General features: G+C 45.5%; 2 protein-coding genes and 1 long non-coding RNA gene across 3 annotated transcripts; 1 reads left to right on the forward strand and 2 right to left on the reverse strand.

The window, feature by feature from the left end:
* The first annotated feature begins 5,929 nt into the window (after window positions 1-5,929).
* Window positions 5,930-10,544, forward strand: LOC125521092 (putative respiratory burst oxidase homolog protein H). The gene is made up of 15 exons (XM_048686143.1): window positions 5,930-6,448; window positions 6,815-6,977; window positions 7,057-7,105; window positions 7,193-7,306; window positions 7,388-7,810; window positions 7,923-8,309; window positions 8,397-8,492; window positions 8,607-8,722; window positions 8,802-8,904; window positions 9,011-9,099; window positions 9,194-9,344; window positions 9,422-9,571; window positions 9,664-9,792; window positions 9,886-9,964; window positions 10,082-10,544. The coding sequence occupies exons 1-15, from the start codon at window positions 6,109-6,111 to the stop codon at window positions 10,189-10,191; spliced, it is 2,499 nt and encodes an 832-aa protein (XP_048542100.1). The 5' UTR covers window positions 5,930-6,108; the 3' UTR covers window positions 10,192-10,544.
* On the reverse strand, window positions 8,753-11,080 carry LOC125521100. Its single transcript, XR_007289018.1, has 3 exons — window positions 10,887-11,080; window positions 9,110-9,320; window positions 8,753-8,892 (listed from the first exon to the last, which is right to left on the reverse strand). It is a non-coding gene; the product is annotated as an uncharacterized LOC125521100 (long non-coding RNA).
* A 2,683-nt stretch (window positions 11,081-13,763) lies between these two features.
* LOC125521107 (transcription factor FAMA-like) lies at window positions 13,764-17,005 on the reverse strand. The gene is made up of 4 exons (XM_048686159.1): window positions 16,750-17,005; window positions 16,007-16,654; window positions 14,216-14,719; window positions 13,764-14,130 (listed from the first exon to the last, which is right to left on the reverse strand). Exons 1-4 carry the CDS (start codon window positions 16,759-16,761, stop codon window positions 14,041-14,043), a joined length of 1,254 nt encoding a protein of 417 aa, XP_048542116.1. The 5' UTR covers window positions 16,762-17,005; the 3' UTR covers window positions 13,764-14,040.
* Window positions 17,006-23,826: the final 6,821 nt, after the last annotated feature.

The raw sequence follows: 23,826 nt of genomic DNA on the forward strand, positions 1-23,826 counted from the left end.
GTTTGCTTTCTTCTTGAAGTTCCCCTTCTTCTTCCCTTTGCCCTTTTTCTTGAAACTGGCGGTCTTATTGACCATCAACACTTGATGCTCCTTTTGATTTCTACCTCCACAGCTTTAGCATTGCGAAGAGCTCGAGAATTGTCTTATTCATCCCTTGCATATTATAGTTCATCACGAAGCTCTTGTAGCTTGGTGGCAGTGATTGAAGAACTCTGTCAATGACACTATCAACAGGAAGATTAACTCCCAGTTGAGTCAAGTGATTATGATACCCAGACATTTTGAGTATATGCTCAGTGACAGAACTATTCTCCTCCATCTTGCAGCTATAGAACTTATTGGAGACTTCATATCTCTAATCCGGGCATTTGCTTGAAATATTAACTTCAACTCCTGGAACATCTCATATGCTCCATGACGTTCAAAACGTCGTTGAAGTCCCGGTTCTAAGCCGTAAAGCATGGCACACTGAACTATCGAGTAGTCATCAGCTTTGCTCTGCCAGTGTTCATAACATCTGGTGTTGCTCCTGCAGCAGGTTTGCACTTAGCGTGCTTCCAGGACGTAATTCTTCTGTGCAGCAATGAGGATAATCCTCAAGTTACGGACCCAGTCCGTGTAATTGCTTACCATCATCTTTCAACTTTGCTTTCTCAAGGAACGCATTAAAATTCAGCGAACAACAACGAGCCATCTATCTACAACAAACATAGACATGCAAAATACTATCAGTACTAAGTTCATGATAAATTTAAGTTCAATTAATCATATTACTTAAGAACTCCCACTTAGATAGACATCTCTCTAATCATCTAAGTGATCACGTGATCCAAATCAACTAAACCATAACCGATCATCACGTGAAATGGAGTAGTTTTCAATGGTGACATCATTATGTTGATCATATCTACTATATGATTCACGCTCGACCTTTCGGTCTCAGTGTTCTGAGGCCATATCTGCATATGCTAGGCTCGTCAAGTTTAACCTGAGTATTCTGCGATGTGCAAAACTGGCTTGCACCCGTTGTAGATGGACGTAGAGCTTATCACACCCGATCATCACATGGTGTCTGGGCACGACGAACTTTGGCAACGGTGCATACTCAGGGAGAACACTTTTATCTTGAAATTTAGTGAGAGATCATCTTATAATGCTACCGTCAATCAAAGCAAAATAAGATGCATAAAAGATAAACATCACATGAAATCAATATAAGTGATATGATATGGCCATCATCATCTTGTGCTTGTGATCTCCATCTCCGAAGCACCATCATGATCACCATCGTCACCAGCGCGACACCTTGATCTCCATCGTAGCATCATTGTCGTCTCACCAACTATTACTTCTACGACTATCGCTACCGTTTAGTGATAAAGTAAATCAATTGCAGGGCGATTGCATTGCATACAATAAAGCGACAACCATATGGCTCCTGCCAGTTGCCGATGACTCGGGCAAAACATGATCATCTCATACAATAAAATATAGCATCATGTCTTGACCATATCACATCACAATATGCCCTACAAAAACAAGTTAAGAACCAAAGTATGACATGCTGGTAAGCAGTATGACTTATATCGCCCACAACTCACTTGTGTTCTACTCGTGCATATAACATCAACACATAAAACCTGGCTCTGATGCCACTGTTGGGTTTCGTAGTAATTTCAAAAAAAATCCTACGCACACGCAAGATCATGGTGATGCATAGCAACGAGAGGGGGAGAGTGTGATCTACGTACCCTTGTAGATCGACAATGGAAGCGTTAACTTGATTGATGTAGTCGTACGTCTCCACGGCCCGACCGATCAAGCACCGAAACTACGGCACCTCCGAGTTCTAGCACACGTTCAGCTCGATGACGATCCCCGGACTCCGATCCAGCAAAGTGTCGGGGAAGAGTTCCGTCAGCATGACGGCGTGGTGACGATCTTGATGTTCTACCGTCGCAGGGCTTCGCCTAAGCACCGCTACAATATTATCGAGGACTATGGTGGAAGGGGGCACCGCACACGGCTAAGAATATGATCACGTGGATCAACTTGTGTCTCTAGGGGTGCCCCTTGCCTCCGTATATAAAGGCTCAAAGGGGGGGGCTGGCCGGCCAAGAGGAGGCGCGCCAGGAGGAGTCCTACTCCTTCCGGGAGTAGGACTCCCCCCCTTTCCTAGTTGGAATAGGATTTGCGGAGGGGGGAAGAGAGGAGAGAGAGGAGGAAGGGGGGCCGGCCCCCTCTCCTTGTCCTATTCGGACCAAGGGGGGGAGGGGCGTGCGGCCCATCTATGGCCACCTCTCCTCTCTTCCACTAAGGCCCACTAAGGCCCATATACCTCCCGGGGGGTTCCGGTAACCTCCCGGTACTCCGGTAAAATCCCGATTTCACCCGGAACACTTTCGATATCCAAACATAGGCTTCCAATATATCAATCTTTATGTCTCGACCATTTCGAGACTCCTCGTCATGTCCGTGATCACATCCGGGACTCCGAACAAACTTCGGTACATCAAAATGTATAAACTCATAATATAAATGTCATCGTAACCTTAAGCGTGCGGACGCTACGGGTTCGAGAACAATGTAGACATGACCGAGACACGTCTCCGGTCAATAACCAATAGCGGGACCTGGATTCCCATATTGGTTCCTACATATTCTACGAAGATCTTTAATCGGTCAGACCGCATAACAACATATGTTGTTCCCTTTGTCATCGGTATGTTACTTGCCCGAGATTCGATCGTCGGTATCCTATACCTAGTTCAATCTAGTTACCGGCAAGTCTCTTTACTCGTTCCGTAATACATCATCCCGCAACTAACTCATTAGTTGCAATGCTTGCAAGGCTTAGTGATGTGCATTACCGAGAGGGCCCAGAGATACCTCTCCGACAATCGGAGTGACAAATCCTAATCTCGAAATACGCCAACCCAACATGTACCTTTGGAGACACCTGTAGAGCTCCTTTATAATCACCCAGTTACGTTGTGACGTTTGGTAGCACACAAAGTGTTCCTCCGGCAAACGGGAGTTGCATAATCTCATAGTCATAGGAACATGTATAAGTCATGAAGAAAGCAATAGCAACATACTAAACGATCGGGTGCTAAGCTAATGGAATGGGTCATGTCAATCAGATCATTTAACTAATGATGTGATCCCGTTAATCAAATAACAACTCTTTGTCCATGGTTAGGAAACATAACCATCTTTGATTAACGAGCTAGTCAAGTAGAGGCATACTAGTGACACTCTGTTTGTCTATGTATTCACACATGTATTATGTTTCCGGTTAATACAATTCTAGCATGAATAATAAACATTTATCATGAATATAAGGAAATAAATAACAACTTTATTATTGCCTCTAGGGCATATTTCCTTCATGTGAAATCTCCTTAGTGTTGTTAAAGCAGCCTTGTTTAATCTTCTTCAGGTTTTCAAGGGGTTTTTGTTTATGATAGCCATGGAGCAGGAAAAACTGACATGCTACTAAAGCTAAGATGGTACTGATTCTGATTCTCGTATCATTTCGTGAACGAAATTTGTGTCTTGTCAATGCTTGCTGGATGCTAGTCATGCTGTGTAGTATAGCTAATTCTTTACGTATCTTTATAACATTCAATAGCTCTTTAGTCCTGCCAGGACAAGGTTTGATGGAAATTCGTCGGAGCCTTTCATTGTTTCCTTGCTTGATGCAACAGATTCGTACCTGCTATGTTTGTGCTTGCTTAGTTTAGCTATTCTATTTGTGATTTGTTATTCTGGGGTGAGATGTGGTATGTGTCTAACTGTTGTGTAGAGATGCTTGTGCTTGGAGCCTTGTTGTATATCTTTGTATCGCCTTCTTTGCAAGCTACCCATTTTGTTTACCCTTTGTATAGTCCCAAAAAGGTTTTCAGGTTTTATATCAAAGCTGAAGCCTATTGTGTTCATATGTTTCACTGAGGAAAACTTCAAATCTTAGTCTATAGAGAAAATGCTTTGTGTCACATGCTCAATACACTTTGAACTATATACCTGGTTTAGTTTTAAGGAAAAATGGTCCAGTTTTAGAGAAAATGCTCCTGGTTATTTAACACACTTACTGAACTAATCAGCCTACCGACTAACTACCATCAGTATCCACCGAACGGTTGTGGAAATAACTTTTGCTGATAATCCTTTGTTTTAAACAAGTACTAATATTTTGGTAGGACAAGAAGTTTCAAATTCTTATGCTGGTTTATGTTCTCTTTTTAGGTTATGAGAAGATATGCTGCTGGAAAGATGCTCTTAGCAAAATGGAAGGGCTGCAACCAAATCCAATCGACAATGTGGCAGTGGTCTCTGAATATCTAAGCTAGTGATCATCTTTTCAGCGATTCCTTTTCTGTTTGGCCTTCTCGTAGGTAGTGTACATTAGTTGTCTGTTGGAGTTGTGATGACAGTATATCTTTTTTGTTGCTTCGCTGTCGTTTGATATAAATGGCATTCTTTTTAGTTGCTGCTGCTTATGTATACATAATCTGATGAAGATGTACATATATGATATATGATTGTACGGCGAAACAAATATTGCTTTGATAGCAAAATAATAATAAAACTCATCTATTTCTCTGTTGTCCAGTCCTATGAATTAGTGGGCTGAAAATATTGATGGGCTGGAAGAGGCTTTGGCCAAAACAATGCTGGACAAAGATGAAACAAAAAAAGTCTTAAAAATAGAAAATGGACCGCAAAAAGGCTCAGGCCTAGAAAATGGAAAAGGCTTAGAAAACAAAAAGGCCAAATTGTTGGGCTAGGCCCATATAGCTAGCGAAAATTAACGGGCAAAAACATAAAATGGGCTGAATTAATGGGCTCGGCCCATGTAAAACCCCCAATTGGAACGGGCTGATTGTAATCAACGACCTTCTCATTTGGTCGCAATTTTGCCACATCAGCTTGCCACGTCAGATCCGACGTGGCCTGGACAGACAGCTAGCGACCAAAACCGAAGGTCATAGAACCAATGACCTTTTGTTTTGGTCGTAAACGTCTAGGACCTTCTCACAGAGAAGGTCGTTATTTCAGTTTACGACCGCCAGGTTTTGACCATCTGTTTTTTGTCACAAAAAGGTCACAAATGAAAACAATGACCTTTCAGTGATCAATAGTGATGGTCGCAAGTTGACATATTTCTTGTAGTGCTCGTTCTGGCGGCGGATATGGTCGTTCGGTTGCCCATGGAACTCGATGTAATCTATAATACATAAATAGTTGATCCCCACTAAGTCTAATTCTCTCAACATGCAGCCCTCCACATCATCAAATATGACACGTCATCATCCACCAGAACTATTTTGTAGGACATGCATACGCCAATTTAATTGTTCCATTTCCAATAATCCAACATACATGCATACCCTTTGTTTACGTATAATTACTTTCAAAAGTAATAGCTTTCGATTTAGGTCATTTCATTCGTATAGAATGTGTCCAAAATTAATCTTTAAGCTCCCGCAGCAACGTGCAGGGAAATCACCTAGTTTTTATTATGTTTGGGGCGCTTTGCACTTCCGGTGAATCTTTATAATAGATTTGATATTTTTACAAAAAATATATATTAGTAACTTTGACCTAGAAAAATCTCAGAACTTTATTTTTTTTGGGACGGAGGGAGTATTTTTTTTTACTTTTCAGGAGTGTTTTGCTACTAATAAGAACTTTTAGATCACTCTACGTCCGAACGCTTTTTCCACAAAAAAAACTTGGGCGCGGCGCTTTTGGCGAATGGCACCTACCAGCACTCACGTCGCACAGTCACGTCTGGCTGTGCAGCGCAGGGCAGACTCGCGTGGACGGCACGCCACGGCCACAGGTGCCCGTGCCACGCTCTCATCTCAGGTCCAAACAAAAGGAAGAAGAGACACGCCGAGCGGCAGGCTAGGCTCGTCCGGCCTTGCCGCGCATGCAGTGCAACGGCTAAAATTGGCGCGACCCCTCTCCGCAACACGCGCCACAGTTCTCCTCGCTTTCTCCTCCCCTCCCCACCTCGTCTCCCACCTTCCAAATTTACTACGCCCACCAGCGGCCTCGCATTGGGCTTGGGCGGTGGTGCCATCACCGGTGCAGCGCGCAATGGCGTCGTCGTCGGAGGGGTACGTGGACGTGCCGCTCGGCGGCGAGCATCATAAGCAGCCGCCGCCGCAGCCGCACCCGTACTCGGCGCCCACCATGCGGAAGCAGCCGTCGCGGCTGACGTCCGGGATGAAGCGGCTGGCGTCGAGGGTCACCTCCTTCCGCGTGCCCGACATGGGCCTCAAGCGCACCCACTCCAGCGCGCAGCCGGCGCTCAAGGGCCTCCGCTTCCTCGACAAGGCCGCCGCCGGCAAGGACGGCTGGAAGTCCGTCGAGAAGCGCTTCGACGAGATGAGCGCCGACGGCCGCCTCCACCAGGAGAACTTCGCCAAGTGCATCGGTACGTCCGTTTCCCCGATCAACCGGCCGTCCTTTCTTGTTGCCTTCCCGCTCCCGCAATCTCGATGCTCTCTGAATCTCTGATACCTGCTAGCTTGACGGTCCGGCAAAGCATGTCAGAATTCAGCAGTGCTCTGCTCTCTTTTCCAAAACATGTCAGATTCATTTTCAGGTTGGCCAGCAAAGCATTAGCCAGCCACATTGGTTGATCTGGAACGCAATCGTTTATTTATCAGAGGATAATTAGCAATGTATCATCTTGAAACTGAATCTGTCTACATCTGTCTACGTTGGCCAGCAAAGCATTAACCAGCCACATTGTTTCATCTCTGAATATCTAAGCCCAGAACGGCTCTGCTTCTCACAGGCATGGCGGACTCCAAGGAATTCGCAAGCGAGGTGTTCGTGGCGATGGCGAGGAGAAGGAAGATCGACCCAGAACAAGGACTCACCAAGGAGCAGCTCCAGGAGTGCTGGGAAGAGATGTCTGACAACAACTTCGATGCACGGCTACGCATATTCTTTGACATGTAATAAAGGTCTACCTTACCTTCTCTTCGGTTGCGATACCTCACTGCCGGCGTCTTGATGAGATTGTTTTGCAACCAGGTGCGACAAGAACGGCGACGGAAAGCTCACAGAAGATGAGGTCAAGGAGGTCGGTAGCACGCCGTCTCCGGACCTGCCTGCCCTTCTCCACAAAGCCAGCCTCTATGAAATTTCAGGGTTTTCATTCCATGTGCAGATCATAGTGCTGAGCGCGGGGGCGAACAAGCTTGCCAAGCTGAAGAAACATGCTGCGACCTACGCCTCGCTCATCATGGAGGAGCTGGACCCTGATGCCCGCGGCTACATTGAGGTGCCAAGAAATGAAAACTTATCTTCTTCTGATGCAGCACCAGCATGCTTACATATATGCTCATCTTCTGTCCTGATGCAGATTTGGCAGCTGGAGAAGCTACTCCGTAAGATGGTGATGGAAGAGGGGTCACAGGATCAGATGGACCAGGCGTCAACCAGCCTCGCCAAGACAATGGTTCCGTCCAGTCACCGGAGCCCAATGCAGAAACAGATTCACGAGACCGTCGACTTCATCCACGAGAACTGGAAGAGGATATGGTTCCTGGCGCTGTGGGGGGTCGCCAACATTGCCCTCTTCATATTCAAGTTCATACAGTACAGGAATCGGGCCGTCTTCGAGGTGATGGGGTACTGTGTCTGCATCGCCAAGGGTGCCGCTGAGACGACCAAGCTGAACATGGCCCTCATACTCCTCCCGGTGTGCCGAAACACGCTAACAGCACTCCGGTCGACTGCACTCAGCGCCGTCATACCATTTGACGACAACATAAACTTCCACAAGGTACATAGCCCTTGTGCCATTTCCATTCCAGGACAATACAAGGAACATCTTACCGGCATCTGCATCATGCAATGCACAGTACGCCCCCCTTTAACGATCGCAATGTATCCAGGTTATCGCGGTTGGAATTGCAATTGGAGCGGGTATGCATACGGTTGTTCACCTGACCTGCGACTTCCCAAGGCTGGTCTCCTGCCCAAGTGACAAGTTCCAGGAGAAGCTGGGGCCCTTCTTCAACTATGTTCAACCAACATGGGGAACTCTGTTCGCGAGCACTCCAGGGTGGACTGGTATCCTCCTGGTCCTCATAATGTCATTCTCCTTTACACTGGCGACAACCTCCTTCAGGAGGAGCGTCGTGAAGCTGCCATCGCCACTGCACCACCTGGCTGGCTTCAATTCCTTCTGGTATGCCCACCACCTGCTGGTGTTTGCATACATCCTTCTGGTGATGCACTCCTACTACTTATTCCTCACCAAGCCGTGGTACAAGAAAACGGTATTGCTCTTGCTCTCAATTATGTTTGGCAAGAGTAGTTATGAATGTGCATAAATTGAAATTGTAACTTTGGATGTGCTTCTACAGGGATGGATGTACATAGCAGTTCCTGTTATCTTCTATGCCAGCGAGAGAGCCACCAGAAGAGTTCGTGAGAAGAATTATGGAGTGACTGTCATCAAGGTAAGCTATAGATTCTACAAGTATACAACATACAAGTTTCCTCAGTATACATTTTAAAGTGCAAGTATCACAAGAGAACTGGTAATATTATGCATGGTTCTATGTGTCATGCAGGCAGCAATTTACCCAGGAAATGTTCTCTCTCTTTACATGAAGAAGCCATCAAGTTTCAAATACAAAAGTGGGATGTACCTCTTTGTAAAATGCCCAGACGTCTCGCCTTTTGAATGGTACCATCCCATCATCCATATTTTCCAAGTTATGAGTTTTCCAAGGCTTTGGCTTCAAAATTTTCTTCAATGTTTGCAGGCATCCCTTCTCCATCACCTCTGCACCTGGGGACGACTACTTGAGTGTACATATCCGCACATTAGGTGACTGGACAACAGAACTAAGGAACCTATTTGGGAAGGTCAGTAGAAAAAGTGAGGAGGGAGCATAGAAGAAGTACAACTTGTGAGGAGCTTACACTCTATATATTTTACTTAACTGATGAAAAAGTATAATAATTCATGCAGGCCTGTGAAGAAGAAGTAAATTCCAAGAAGGCTACACTATCAAGACTTGAGACCACAGTCATAGCAGAAGGCGCGGACGAGAATACTAGGTGATTATACCTTAAGCTTTCTTAAGGAATTGCTTGAGGATATGTATATAGGCGATATTGCACTAACTTTAGTGACTTGGCTTTCTTTATTTAGATTTCCCAAGATCTTTGTTGATGGCCCTTTCGGTGCACCAGCTCAAAATTACAAGAAATACGACATCCTTTTCCTTATTGGCCTTGGAATTGGTGCAACTCCTTTCATCAGCATACTGAAGGATCTCCTGCACAACATAAAGTCTAATAATGTAACTCAGTCACTAAAAGTTATTTCTCATACATGAGTGCAGATGCACAAAAGCCTAAAATGAATTTGATTCAACAGGAGCAGCAAAGCATGAATGACGAGGAGGCAGGCAGCAGCTTCAAGAGCAACGGGCCAAGCCGAGCTTACTTCTATTGGGTTACCAGGGAACAAGGCTCCTTTGAATGGTTCAAAGGTGTCATGAATGAAGTTGCTGAATGTGATAGCGATGTACTGCTCAACCGAAACTGTTTCAGTAAACAGCAACGTCCCACATAGTTCAGTTTTGTAAAAGAAAAATAACTTAATCTCTTGCTGTACAGAATGCAATAGAGATGCACAACTACCTAACCAGTGTGTACGAGGAAGGAGATGCGAGGTCAGCTCTGATTGCCATGGTTCAATCGCTCCAACACGCAAAAAATGGTGTGGATATCGTCTCCGGCAGCAAGGTTTTTTTCTCCCTCCCTTCTCCCTCCCTTTGTTAACTGCAATAAGATTCAGATACACCATGGTTGCTTCCTTTCCTGACCGCTGTTTCACAGATCCGGACACATTTTGCAAGGCCAAACTGGAGAAAGGTGTACTCTGATTTGGCAAATACCCACAAGAATGCTCGTATAGGCGAGTCACATTTGTTTTTATTTTTTTGTGTGCACCTGATCAAAATTTAAGTGTCGAATCCTACTTAACATTACAAAGATATATATACTAAGATGGTGCTGCATAAATCTTCTGCAGGTGTTTTCTATTGTGGATCTCCGACGCTTACAAAAACACTCAGGGAACTTGCAATAGAATTCAGCCACACGACAACAACACGGTTCCATTTCCACAAGGAGAACTTCTAACTTGTGAGGTCAGCGCAACAAAAAATTCGGTAGCATCGGGTAGCAGTTCTAGCTCTGCAGGTGCCAGAGGGAGCTGGGGCATATATTAGTGTACAAACTACATGGAGTGAAAAGCATGTGGCGTTAGTTATAGCTGCTGCCACACATAGATAGGGGGAGGAAAGCCATGTATTTATATTTTCATTCGTCAGTGAGATTGCTTCTTAGAATAATTCAGACCTTGAACAGGTGATTGGCTCGGTTCAAAATTGATAGGATCAAGTTTGGATTGGCTGAAAATTAAAGTGAGCCATTTACTCATTTTGTTGTAACAAAGATTACCCTCCGAATCGGATTCGTTAGCTTGATAAAAAGATTGTGTTGTAAACCAAGTAGGAGCATTTCAAGTCAATCTGCCCATTTCTTTTCAATTGTGAACGATGCTCCATTTCTTGGCTGGATATTTGGGAATAATCCCCTTTCCACGGATATAGCTAGCACCTTGCATTGCACGCAAGCACATACTACTACATACAGACGAAGAGGAATCCCTGGTTGCCGTCGGTCAATTCCGGGCGCCCAGAGGCGCGAGCCCTATCGTCGAGCAGCCGCAATGGAGCGGGGAGGGCAGCATCCAGGATGGGTAGTAAGAAGAGAAGAAGTACAGCCCAAGCATCCGTAGGGGGTAGGAAAGGGAGGAGGGTTCGGTGGCTGACCTTTGTTGCGGCAGAGGCACCGGCGGCGGCGTGAAGCGACCGTGATCTGACGAGAAAGCCGGGAAGCGCCGGCCACCGTTAGGGGCTTTTTGCTTCGTATAGCAGGGACACTAGCTGTTTGATAAAATGCCAATGTGGACAGGCCAGTGAACCAGTGATGCAACAACACTCGCGCAAGCAATTTTTGTATGCATTTGCAGTTGTAAGACATAGTTTGAGCCAAATACATGTGAAAATGTGGATTTTTGGGTTTGGGTCCTAGGACGCCTGTTCATAAGGTCTGGATCCGTAGTTTGAGCCAACTAGTTCCGGAACAAATTCGATATACTACTAGGCACCTAGGCGGAGGTAGACTGAAAGCTATACGAATCAGACGCCAAACCAAAAGGGTAAACAGGCAGGAAAGAAAAGGATGTTGAATTATTTTCTCTTGGTCACCGAAACAACATTTTTACATTCCTACCAATTATATGTTTAGCTAGATTTTGATTGATGAGGATTACCCCGGTGCATAAAACCACATGAGAATCTTGATTTCAATCGACACTTTGGTCTTTCAAATGTGTTATCTGCAAAATATGGAGTATGTGTTTATGAGATCCACGTACATGAATTTGACTATGAAAACATCATTAATAGTGAACCTTCAGTGAAATACTCACTTTGTACCATAATATATGACGTTTTGGCAGTTCAATGGTAAATTTATGCTAGGTTGATAGACATCTATCTATGCACTAAATGTACCACACCCATTTATCAACAACCCAAACCTGTCGGAACTAAATGTTCAATGACTTGCCCCAAGAACCAATGCAGCATAAACATCTTTCCTCTACACACTAATATACAGACTCGGGGAGTGAAGAGCTAATGGGGTATCCCAACAAGATATCTAGTATCTCTATAAAATCACGGAGAGTGGAGATTCAAATCCGTCATACACATAAATATCTCTTAAAGCTCACACTCAACAGACAAAGTGGCCTAAACTACCCTATTTGTACCGCATCCTCCTTAGGAAGCAACAAATAATACCGAAGTTAAGACAGAACAACAAAAAATTATCAATGTATGAGTCCTCAAACATTGGCAATATATCTCCTTGGATGACCCCCGACAATGGCCCCGACACCTATTTTTCCAAAAACTTGTCAATACAGTGTTTTCTTCGGGAGAGAGTTGGGGTGTATCGTAGGTAATGCCCTCATCCATTGTTATTGTTACAAAATGGGACAATAGAGAACCAAAAATTTCCTTATAATAATTGACGATGTAAGCTTATAGACATTGGTCCTCTCAACATGCTCTAATTGGAAGATTTTTTTCCGATGCTTGCCACTCACAATCAAATGGAAAAATCTTGTATTGTTATCCCCTTCCCAAGCGCGTCTAACCTTAGCAGGTTGGGCGCATTTGATCTCCTCCTCGCGCATTACCTCCCGCTTGACATAATATGCTGCCGCACTTACAGGGAATGATTCTGCTTTAATGTCGGAAGCTTCAACGAAAGCAATCAATTGATCCTTTTCTTTCTTATAAACACCACTCAAACTCTTAGCGTAGCCCTGAAATAATTTTCTCAGATGTCGGATCTTAAATTTCCACTTCAACCTTGGTGTCCTTCCTGCCCGGATCATGCATGACAACTCAAATGACAAAGCGGTCTTGTTCCCCACATCAACGGCCTCATCGAAATCCAAAAGAGGGGGGAGGGGGAGGAGGAGGAAGTTTCTGGCCAGAAATACTCCTCTAAAGTTCCCACATGGGTACCAGAGGAAACTTGTCAAGATATGATCCAACTTCTCGTACGTTGCTGTTTACAGACCGTTAGCCGAATTATACCATCGACCCGAAAGAGCTATCTCAAATCTAGGTTTTCAATAACAGCATCGAATGTAAAGGGTCATCTAGCGTCAAAGTTATCATTCCTTCCGTGTCCTGTCTCTAAATTATACTCTCTTTGTTCCTTTATCTAAGGTGTATTATTTCTGGCATGATGACCAAGGCACATAAATATTAATAATTTAGGACGAAATTACTCTTGTCTAATTCGTTGATTAGCAGCAAGTAAATCATTTAGGCTAGGAAAGGAAGAGATACACACAATCGGGAGAGGGATACATTCCCTTTTTTCTCTAGAAGTAGACACATGCAATCGGGGGAGATATACTTTTCTTTTCCTAGAGGGTCAAAAACGGAATTATGAGAAATTAGAAAAAAAATACATCTTACATTGTGGAATTTTATCAAAAAACAAACACACCTTACATAAAGGAACGGAGGGAGTATTAAAGTCTCCAACACCAATACGGGTAAAGATTCATAGCCACAAATCACAACTCAACCCAACTAGGAAAGCAGGTTTAAGATCTGATTGGGCAGCCCCATATACTGCCACCAAAACCAAAATAAAGCCATCAACTCTCGAATACACATGAATTTTGACAGCAAAATCACCCACCTGCATTTTTCAAACCTCAATCGTTGCTTTATTAACAACCATCAAAATATCACCGGATCTCTTTTGTTTCATTCTCTTGCAGTTAATACCATGATTGAAGATGAAGAGATCAAAAAAAAAATTCTCGCAAAAATAAAATAAAAAATACCAGTCCATGAATTATGTCTACTAATAATAAGTTTTTTTGTTGCTTGCCCTTTTTTTCTTCTAATTTTGTTTCATTCTCTATGAATCAATAGTAGTTGTTATTCCCAAATCCCTTCCCTTTTTTATGTGTGCTAATCACTTGAGTTGAATATCTTTCGAGTAGGCTCACCAATTGGCGTAGCAGGGACACCACGTTAAGAAATTTAATAGTTCATTCACCAAAAAGAAAAAAAACATGTTAGTTCTTGGTCGCAAACGAAGGCTGGTAAAAAAATTAAATGAAATATTTGAAAATTCAGATAACTTACATATAGACAACCCCATTATAGAGTATATATGGAGTCACTCATTGTACATCTAATCAGTTTACATGCATACGAGAGTGAAGAAGGAACAGTGTATATCGTCATACAGATACAATTAAGCACAAGTACTCGAGGGAGGAAAAAATATAATTAAGCGCACAATGTACGTATAGAATTTGAAATTAATCGAGTCGAGATCGACAACAGGAGCTCAATCCTGAGTAAAGGGATGGGTCGGTCATAACGTGTAGTTGACGTCGATGAAGCTGAGGATCTGGTGGACGGCGCCAACGATCTCCTCGGCCGTGAATCTTGGCTCGCTCGTGATCTAACATCAGAAGCAGCAATTCAATCCCGCGGTCGATAATCTGATCTGCATTCAGTTGGTACACAAAATGAATGCTCGTGCGTACCTTGACGTTGAAGGAGTAGAGGACGGTCTGCTCGATGGTGGTGATGTTGGTGTGGAGGATGGACATGTGCATCTCCTCCAGCACGGCGATGGTCTTGATCAGCTGCTCCGGCCGGCGGCGAGACAGGACCTTGATCACCGCGTCCTCGCCCAGCACGCGCACCTCGATGTCCGCCAGGCTCGACTTGTTCTCGGCCACCTCCTCCCGGAGCCCGCCGCCGCACGCGTCGAGGTCGATCATCACCTTGGCTCCGGCGGCACCGTCACCGTTCCCCGCCCCGGGGAACGAGAGGCTCGGGGAGACGTAGAACGGCGCAGCCTCGTGCCCTTGCGGCGGCGGCTCGTGGATGGATGTCGCCGGCACCACCGGGGCGGACGCGTCAGCGACCGGCCGTGGCGTGTCGCCGTACAGGCGCCGCCGCTTCTGTGACTCGAGGCACTGGATTAGCTGCTCTAGCTCACGTATGAACTCTATGGCTCCGCCTATGATGGATGCTTGATCTCCCTGCACGGCATCGTGCCATATGTTACCAAAGTTATAGGGGGTCATGTATTGTATGGTGTATGGATTAGGTTTTTTAGGGGAATATTGTATGGATTAGGTGTACTGGACCTACTGGTATATCAGGCACTTCGTTAGCTTCTTTAGAAATTACACAAATAAACTCTAAGGCAGACTGATAACATTGAAAAAAAAGCATCTAACTAGCTAAGTTTGTTTTTTGCGGGTAACTAGCTATGAAATTTTAAAGGGAGTGCCTATGTCTCCGTCGCCTAAAAGTTAACAAATTCATTGTCGATTTTACAAAATTTATTCAACTCTCGAAAAATGTTCATCGTGCTACGAAAACTTGTTCATTCAGTAAAAAGGGTAGTCATAATTTTCAGAGCTAGGGGAAGATAAAAACTTGCATGAATCTCATCATCAAGATCGACAGTCCTCGGTGTTGACTGAAAATTAGCAAATCCAAATTTTAAATCCATGCTTTGGAAGACAAAATAGTACTCTCGGCTTGGGAGAATATTAGGTGCTCCCATGCTCCAAGGCCACGTGGGCCATTGGATACGAGATCCATTGATCATGGTCGGAGGCTTTGTAAATTTGCAAAAAACCGCCTCGAGAGTCCCATATTTGTGTGCATGTTCTAGGAGTCTCACTATGACCAGTAGATCTGAGATCCAACGGCCCACATGGCGCTGGAGCATGGGAGTATGTCTCAACACATGATATTCAGGGCTATCCAATTCTAGTCTGCTTCGTCTGCCACCCTTTGTTTTGATAACAAAAGAAAACCTTGAGCATGTAAACCCCAAGTTAACCCTAACATCGTCAAAGTAATTGAGGTTGGCTTCAAAGTAGAGGAAGGAAGAAAAAAAACACGACGATCGATGCAAATCGCACTAACATATCTTAAGCGAGATTTTTTTTGTAACCTTGAAATTCCTGTCCAGATTTGAACTAGTTCCAAACCAAATTTAAATTAAACCAAATTTCTTTAAAATCAGTGCAATTTGATAGATCGAAATCCGAAAGAACTTCATTTTTTATAGATATTTCCGCGAGGTCTGGAATTTTTATGTTACCAAAAGTTCAATCCCTCGTGACTCACGTGATGTCTCATATAGCACCATCGACTTAGACATAAGAAAATCTTAGGCTTAATTGGAACTACCATAAGTTTAAGTTTGGGTTCTTATAATTCATATGAAAATCAAATTGTTCGTTGAAATGTCACTGCAAGCGATGAACTATATGTTGCAATGGTAGCGAGTAAGATGTGCAAACATATACCCTTTGGACGTAGGATCCTGGCATGAGGGACCTGAGGACCCTGAGGTAATCGTTCATCTGTCGCCGCCGGTTGCGCTCGACGGCGATGTGCGTCATCCGCTGGCTCTCCACCTCCTCGCTGGTCTTCGTCGACCTGGGCCGCTTCCGCCGCCCGCTCTTCGCCTGCTCCCCGCCAGCCTTCTGGCCTACCCTGCCGCCACCGTCGGACTGCTGCACCAGCGTGGTGCTCTCGGAGACGCCGCCGCCATGATCGTGCGGGCCTCCTGATCCGTCCGCCGTCTTGCTGCCCTCGTGCTCCGCCGCGTGGTGGATACCTGCGCCTCCGCGGGGATCAGGGTCGTCCGAGCCGGAGAGCTGGGACTGGAACCTGAAGAAGTAGCTGTCCTCCTCGTCGTCGTCACGGGCGTCGTCGTGGTCGGCGGACGGCTGGTTGAGCGCGAGCCTGGGGCCGAAGTCGGCGAACTGTAGCACGTCGGAGAAGCTGAGCTTGTCCAAGGACACCTGGCCGTGCGGCCCTCCCGGAGGCAGCGGCGTCGTCTGGCCCAGCATGTAGTCCACCATCTCGGCTGCCGCGCCGCCACCGATCGGCTCCTCCGGCGCCGCCCCGCCGTCCAGTTGAGCGAAGGTGTCCAGCTGGTGGCTGCTTCCCTGCTCAGAGCGACCACGCATGGTGACCAACAAACACATCCGAAACTGATCGGCCATGCATGGCCAGGCGGTGCGTGATCGATGCATGCATGTACCTGTTTTTCCATGATCACGACGACGTAGCTTTGATAACCTCACGGCGAGCGCATGCATGCAGCTGGCTCCCGATCTGCGATCACACGCCGGCCTTCATGCGTGCATGCACGGCCGGTGTGCTGTGCGTCCGCCGGAAGAAGAGCCTGCAGTGAACAAGTTGAGGAGGAAGAAGATATCGAGTGGGTTGAAATTTGTGGGCGTTTGTGCACTGCTCTAGAGAGGAGCCTCTCGGACGCATTAATTGAAAAGGGTGGCGGATGAATTCACCGCGCCACCTCCGGAGGATGGAACGGGAGGCTCCGGCCGGCCGGTGAGTTATTTTTCTCACATGCGCCACGCTCCCTGCCTTTGCTTTCTCCACTTCTCCTCTACTTTTTGTGCTCTTTTTCTTGGGTCGACATGTGACGATGCATGGCAGGCCCAGCCCACGGGGCTCAAGAGATCTCTCACTGTTTTATTTTCTTTTGGGTGGTGGCAATGGCAGAACTAGCCAAGGATCTTCAGGGAGCAAGACACAAAAACATGATTGTCTGAGGCCCGAGGGGCAAAATCTTTTTTGAACTTCTTCTAAAATAAAAACCTCGGTCGTCAGGATACGACAAGTCGCCAGCATCACAGACTGCTGCAGGGATGAACCAGTCGTTTTGGGCCTCTCTCGGTCGGCAAGGCCTGAGTGGCATTCTGGCCGTAAACAAATTGTCCAATAGGGGTACTAGTTTGGAACAAAGCTTTTTGTTTTGAGGGACTGGCTAGAATTATGAGAATCGCAAGTTTCCGCGATTCTAGATTGCACCGCGATTCTGGGTTGATTTTAGGCGGTTCCTGGGACATAGATGACTTCTTTTATGATTTTGATTCTTTGGACCGTGATTCTTCAGAATCGCATTAAAAGAACTGGTCTTTGGTCATAGCTCGCCCACTGTGGGGTCGGGATGTAAGTCACTTACATCCTGACTGTAGCAAGCAACTTTTAGCAGAATATTTCCACATATTTAGTTACCCCTTCTTTCCTTTTCCCTCAACCAAACAAGTGGCATCCTTGGGAAAAGTGTTTATCCTTGTCCTGTGGTGGATAGCCACAAAACCAGATGCCCTCTTACATCCTGACCGTGGGGTTAGTAGAATGTAACTTGTCTAAGGTCATCTTCAACGCGGACCCTCAAACCGTCCGCATACATTTAGACCGTGTGGTCTTTTTGCCATCTGACGCGGTCCCGCCTCCGTTTGCTGGCCGGTCTGGACGTCCTTTTTCTCGTAAACCAGAAGCAAACACCAGAGGGGAGGGGGAGGGGATTCGCGGGGTGTCTAGACCGCTGCCACACCAGCTTTCGACAATCCTGGCATACCCAAAACCATCTTCCTCGCCCGCCCTTTCCTGCCCGAGGCCAGTTGCCCGCATTCATGCCGCTTTAAAGCGGCTGCTCCACATTGATGTTGGCCCAGAGCGGATGTGACCTCTCACTGGCACCAACATTAAAGCAGCTCGCTGGCTGAGGGCACTACCCGTGCTGCATCCCCAATGTATGCGTCTATTCATTGTCGGTGAGACGTATACTAGATGGGGTGGGACATATATCTAACATGCATGTTCAATGCCTGTCTGTCCATTTGCCGCCATTAAACACACATGTCGGCCAAGAAACCATCTCTGCCGCCCGCGCATTGACACAACTGGACGCTTGGCCTCACTGGCATCCACTATTTAAAGGCGGCTAACTCATGGCTCAAACCACATCACACCATGTCCGCTCCACACTCTCCTCTTGTGCACCACATCCGCCCTGACTGCGAGCGGGAACGGGTTGTGGGAGAGCCTCTCAATGGAGCAGAAGCACGAGGTGGATGCCCTTGCAGCCGCCTGATAGAGCCGATGTGCTAGGTAGCTAGAGGGCAGCATGTCGGCCAGCTCTCGGGGGTCTCCGATGATGACCTGACGATGGAGATGGCCTTCGACTACGACGAGGCGTCGGCGCCCGCGCCGACTTGACTTTCGAGCAGCCGCAGGCGCACTTCAATGAGACTACGGCGAAGGAGTAGACGACGCCTATGTCGAGGAGCATCAGTACAAACTCTTCCTCCTCAAGCAACATCGGCTAGCAGACGGAAAAATCCATGGCGAGCGCGCGAGTGAGGAAGGTATAGCGGCCATGGTAGCGGCGAACCCCAACGTCGTGGCCAAAACACGGGCGCTCTACGAGGCCACCCATGCTCACGCCATCCCTCGTGATGTTGAGGCGGCGTGGGCGGCACATGCAATCATGAATGAGAACTCTGCCAGCTGCGTGTCCTACCAGTGGCATGAGGAAAGTGTAGGCCCATCCACGTCCATCATCAGCCTCACGTCAACCGGCATTGGACAGGCGACAGACTCCGACAAGGAGGAGTAGTGCATATTGGAGGCGGCATGGCCTCGAGTCCCAAGTGGGCTGGTCCGTCTCCTATTGTTGGGGAATGTAGTATTTCAAAAAAATTCCTACGACCACGCGAGATCTATCTAGGAGAAGCATAGCAATGAGCGGGTAGAGTGTGTCCATGTACCCTCGTACACCGAAAGCGGAAGCGTTTAGTAACGCGGTTGATGTAGTCGAACGTCTTCATGATCCAATCGATCCAAGCAATGAACGTACGGCACCCCCGCGTTCAGCACACGTTCAGCTCGATGAAGTCCATCGATCTCTTGATCCAGTTGAGGACGAGGGAGAGTTCCATCAGCACGACAGTGTGGCGACGACGATGATGAAGTTACCGGCGCAGGGCTTCTCCTAAGCACTACAACGATATGACCGAGGTGTGTAACTGTGGAGGGGGGCACCGCACACGGTTAAGAGAAACTTGTGTGTTCTAGGGTGCCCCCTGCCCCGTATATAAAGGAGGGGAGGGGGAGGCCGTCCTGTAGGGCACGCCAGGAGGAGGGAGTCCTACTAGGACTCCAAGTCCTAGTAGGCTTCCATCCGGAGGAAAGGGGAAAGAAGGAAGAGAGAGGGGGAAGGGAAGGAAAGGGGGGCGCCGCCCCCTTCCCCTAGTCCAATTCGGACCCAAGGCGGGGGGGGGGCAGCCCCTTGTGGCCCTTCCTCTCTCCACACTAAGGCCATCAAGGCCCATTAGTTCCCCTAGGGGGTCCCGATAACCCTCCGGCACTCCGATAATTATCCGGTACCTCTCGGAACTCATCCGGTGTCCGAATAACATCATCCAATATATCAATCTTTATGTATCGACCATTTCGATACTGCTCGTCATGTCCCTGATCTCATCCGGGACTCCGAACAACCTTCGGTACATCAAAACACATAAACTCATAATACCGACGAACGTTAAGCGTGCGAACCCTATGGGTTCGAGGACTATGTAGACATGACCGAGACTCATTTCCGGCCAATAACCAATAGTGGAACCTAGATGCTCATATTGGCTCCTACATATTCTATGAAGATCTTTATTGGTCAAACCGCATAACAACATACGCTGTTCCCTTTGTCATCGGTATGTTACTTGCCCGAGATTCGATCGTCGGTATCATCATACCTAGTTCAATCTCGTTACCGGCAAGTCTCTTTACTCGTTACGTAATGCATCATCCCACAACTAACTCATTAGTCACATTTCTTGCAAGGCTTATAGTGATGAGCATTACCAAGAGGGCCCAGAGATACCTCTCCGAAACACGGAGTGACAGATCCTAATCTTGATCTATGCCAACTCAACAAATACCATTGAAGACCCCTGTAGAGCATCTTTATAATCACCCAGTTACGTTGCGACGTTTGATAGCACACAAGGTGTTCCTCCGGTATTCGGGAGTTGCATAATCTCATAGTCAGAGGAACATGTATAAGTTATGAAGAAAGCAATAGCAATAAAACTAAACGATCATTTATGCTAAGCTAACAGATGGGTCTTTTCCATCACATCATTCTCTAATGATGTGATCCCGTTCATCAAATGACAACACATATCTAGGGTCAGGAAACTTAACCATCTTTGATTAACGAGCTAGTCTAGTAGAGGCATACTAGGGACACTCTATTTGTCTATGTATCCACACATGTACTAAGTTTCCAGTTAATCCCATTCTAGCATGAACAATAAACATTTATCGTGATATAAGGAAATATAAATAACAACTTTATTATTGCCTCTAGGGAATATTTCCTTCAGTCTCCCACTTGCAGTAGAGTCAATAATCTAGATTACATAGTAATGATTGTAACACACATGGAGTCTTGGTGCTGATCATGTTTTGCTCGTGAGAGAGGCTTAGTCAACGGGTCTGCAACATTCAGATCCGTATGTATCTTGCAAATCTCTATGTCTCCCTCCTTGAATTGATCACGGATGGAATTGAAGCGTCTCTTGATGTGTTTGGTTCTCTTGTGAAATCTGGGTTCCTTCGCCAAGGCAATTGCTCCAGTATTGTCACAAAAGATTTTCATTGGACCCGATGCACTAGGTATGACACCTAGATCGGATATGAACTCCTTCATCCAGACTCCTTGATTTGTTGCTTCCGAAGCAGCTATGTACTCTGATTCACACGTAGATCCCGCCATGACGCTCTGCTTGGAACTGCACCAACTGACAGCTCCACCATTCAATATAAATATGTATCCGGTTTGTGACTTAGAGTCATACGGATCAGTGTCAAAGCTTGCATCGATGTAACCATTTACGACGAGCTCTTTGTCACCTCCATAAACAAGAAACATATCCTTAGTTCTTTTCAGATATTCCAGGATGTTCTTGACCCTGTCCAGTGATCCACTCCTGGATTACTTTGGTACCTCCCTTCTAAACTAATAGCAAGGCACACATCAAGTCTGGTACACAACATTGCATACATGATAGAACCTATGGCTGGAGCATAGGTAATGACTTTCATTTTCTCTCTATCTTCTGTAGTGGTTGGGCATTGAGTCCGACTCAACTTTACACCTTGTAACACAGGCAAGAACCCTTTCTTTGACTGATCCATTTTGAACTTCTTCAAAACTTTATCAAGGTATGTGCTTTGTGAAAGTCCAATTAAGCTTCTTGGTATATCTTTATAGATCTTGATGCCCAATATGTAAGCAGCTTCACCGAGGTCTTTCATTGAAAAATTATTATTCAAGTATCCTTTTATGCTATTCAAAAATTCAGTATCATTTCTGATCAACAATATGTCATCCACATATAATATCAGAAATGCTTCAGAGCTCCCACTCACTTTCTTGTAAATACAGGCTTCTCCAAAAGTTTGTATAAAACCATATGCTTTGATCACATTATCAAAGCATAAATTCCAACTCCGAGAGGCTTGCACCTTTCCATAAATGGATCACTGGAGCTTGCACACTTTGTTAGCACCTTTAGGATCGACATAACCTTCTGGTTGCATCATATACAACTATTCTTTAAGATATCCATTAAGGAATGCAGTTTTGACATCCATTTGCCAAATTTCATAATCATAAAATGCGGCAATTGCTAACATGATTCGGACAGACTTAAGCATCGCTACGTGTGAGAAGGTCTCTTCATAGTCAACTCCTTGAACTTGTCGAAAACCTTTTGCAACAAGTCGAGCCTTGTAGACAGTAACATTACCGTCAGCGTCAGTCTTCTTCTTGAAGATTCATTTATTCTCTATGGCTTTCCGATCATCGGGCAAGTCAACCAAAGTCCACACTTTGTTCTCATACATGGATCCTATCTCAGATTTCATGGCCTCAAGCCATTTTGCGGAATCTGGGCTCATCATCGCTTCCTCATAGTTCGTAGGTTCGTCATGGTCAAGTAACATGACCTCCAGAACAGGATTACCGTACCACTCTTGTGTGGATCTTATTCTGGTTGACCTACGAGGTTCGTTAGTAACTTGATCAGAAGTTTCATGATCATCGTCATTAGCTTCCTCACTAATTGGTGTAGGAATCACTAGAACTGATTTCTGTGATGAACTACTTTCCAATTCGGGAGAAGGTACAATTACCTCATCAAGTTCTACTTTCCTCCCACTCACTTATTTCGAGAGAAACTCCTTCTCTAGAAAGGACCCATTTTTAGCAACGAATATTTTGCCTTCGGATCTGTGATAGAAGGTGTACCCAATAGTCTACTTTGGGTATCCTATGAAGACACATATTTCCAATTTGGGTTCGAGCTTATCAGGTTGAAGCCTTTTCACATAAGCATCGCAACCCCAAACTTTAAGAAACGACAACTTGGGTTTCTTGCCAAACCACAGCTCATATGGTGTCGTCTCAACGAATTTAGATGGTTCCCTATTTAACGTGAATGCAGCCGTCTCTAAAGCATAACCCCAAAACGATAGCAGTAAATCAGTATGAGACATCATAGATCGCACCATATCTAATAAAGTATGATTACGATGTTTGGACACACCATTACGCTATGGTGTTCGAGGTGACTTTACAAAACTATTCCACATTGTTTCAAATGAAGACCAAACTCGTAACTCAAATATTCACCTCCATGATCAGATTGTAGAAACTTTATTTTCTTGTTACGATGATTTTCAACTTCACTCTGAAATTATTTGAACTTTTCAAATGTTTCAAACTTATGTTTCATCAAGTAGATATACCCATATCTGCTCAAATCACCTGCAAAGGTCAGAATAACGAGTACCCGCCGCGAGCCTCAACACTCATCAGACCGCATACACCAGTATGTATTATTTCCAACAAGTTTGTTGCTCGCTCCATTGTTCTGAAGAACAGAGTCTTAGTCATCTTGCCCATGAGGCATGGTTCGCAAGCATCTCAGAGTTGGAATATATGCTTTTATAAAGTGATCAAAATATATGGTTTTATACAGACTTGCGGTGAAGCCTGTATTTACAAGAAAGTGAGTGGGAGCACTACAACATTTCTGATAAGTGTATGTGAATGCCATATTGTTGATCGGAAATAATGTAGAATTTTCTGGAAGGCATAAAGGAGTATTTGAAAGGAGTTTTTCAAAGAAAGACCTCGGTGAAGCTACTTACATATTGAGCATCAAGATCTATAGAGATAGATCAAGACGCTTGATATATTTTCAATGAGTACATACCTTGACAAGATTTTGAAGTA

Source organism: Triticum urartu, chromosome 1 (assembly GCF_003073215.2).
Source record: "Triticum urartu cultivar G1812 chromosome 1, Tu2.1, whole genome shotgun sequence".
Classification (NCBI taxonomy): Eukaryota; Viridiplantae; Streptophyta; class Magnoliopsida; order Poales; family Poaceae; genus Triticum; species Triticum urartu.

Excerpts from the sequence above, each read along its gene's own strand:
- LOC125521092 (XM_048686143.1), top strand. The coding sequence starts at position 6,109 with ATGGCGTCGTCGTCGGAGGGGTACGTGGACGTGCCGCTCGGCGGCGAG. Across the intron at positions 7,811-7,922 it reads ACAACATAAACTTCCACAAG|GTTATCGCGGTTGGAATTGC; the intron begins GTACATAGCCCT and ends CAATGTATCCAG. Across the intron at positions 9,572-9,663 it reads TTGCTGAATGTGATAGCGAT|AATGCAATAGAGATGCACAA; the intron begins GTACTGCTCAAC and ends CTTGCTGTACAG.
- LOC125521107 (XM_048686159.1), bottom strand. Across the intron at positions 14,720-16,006 it reads CAGGATCCTACGTCCAAAGG|GGAGATCAAGCATCCATCAT; the intron begins GTATATGTTTGC and ends GATGCCGTGCAG. Across the intron at positions 14,131-14,215 it reads TCTACTCCTTCAACGTCAAG|ATCACGAGCGAGCCAAGATT; the intron begins GTACGCACGAGC and ends TTCTGATGTTAG.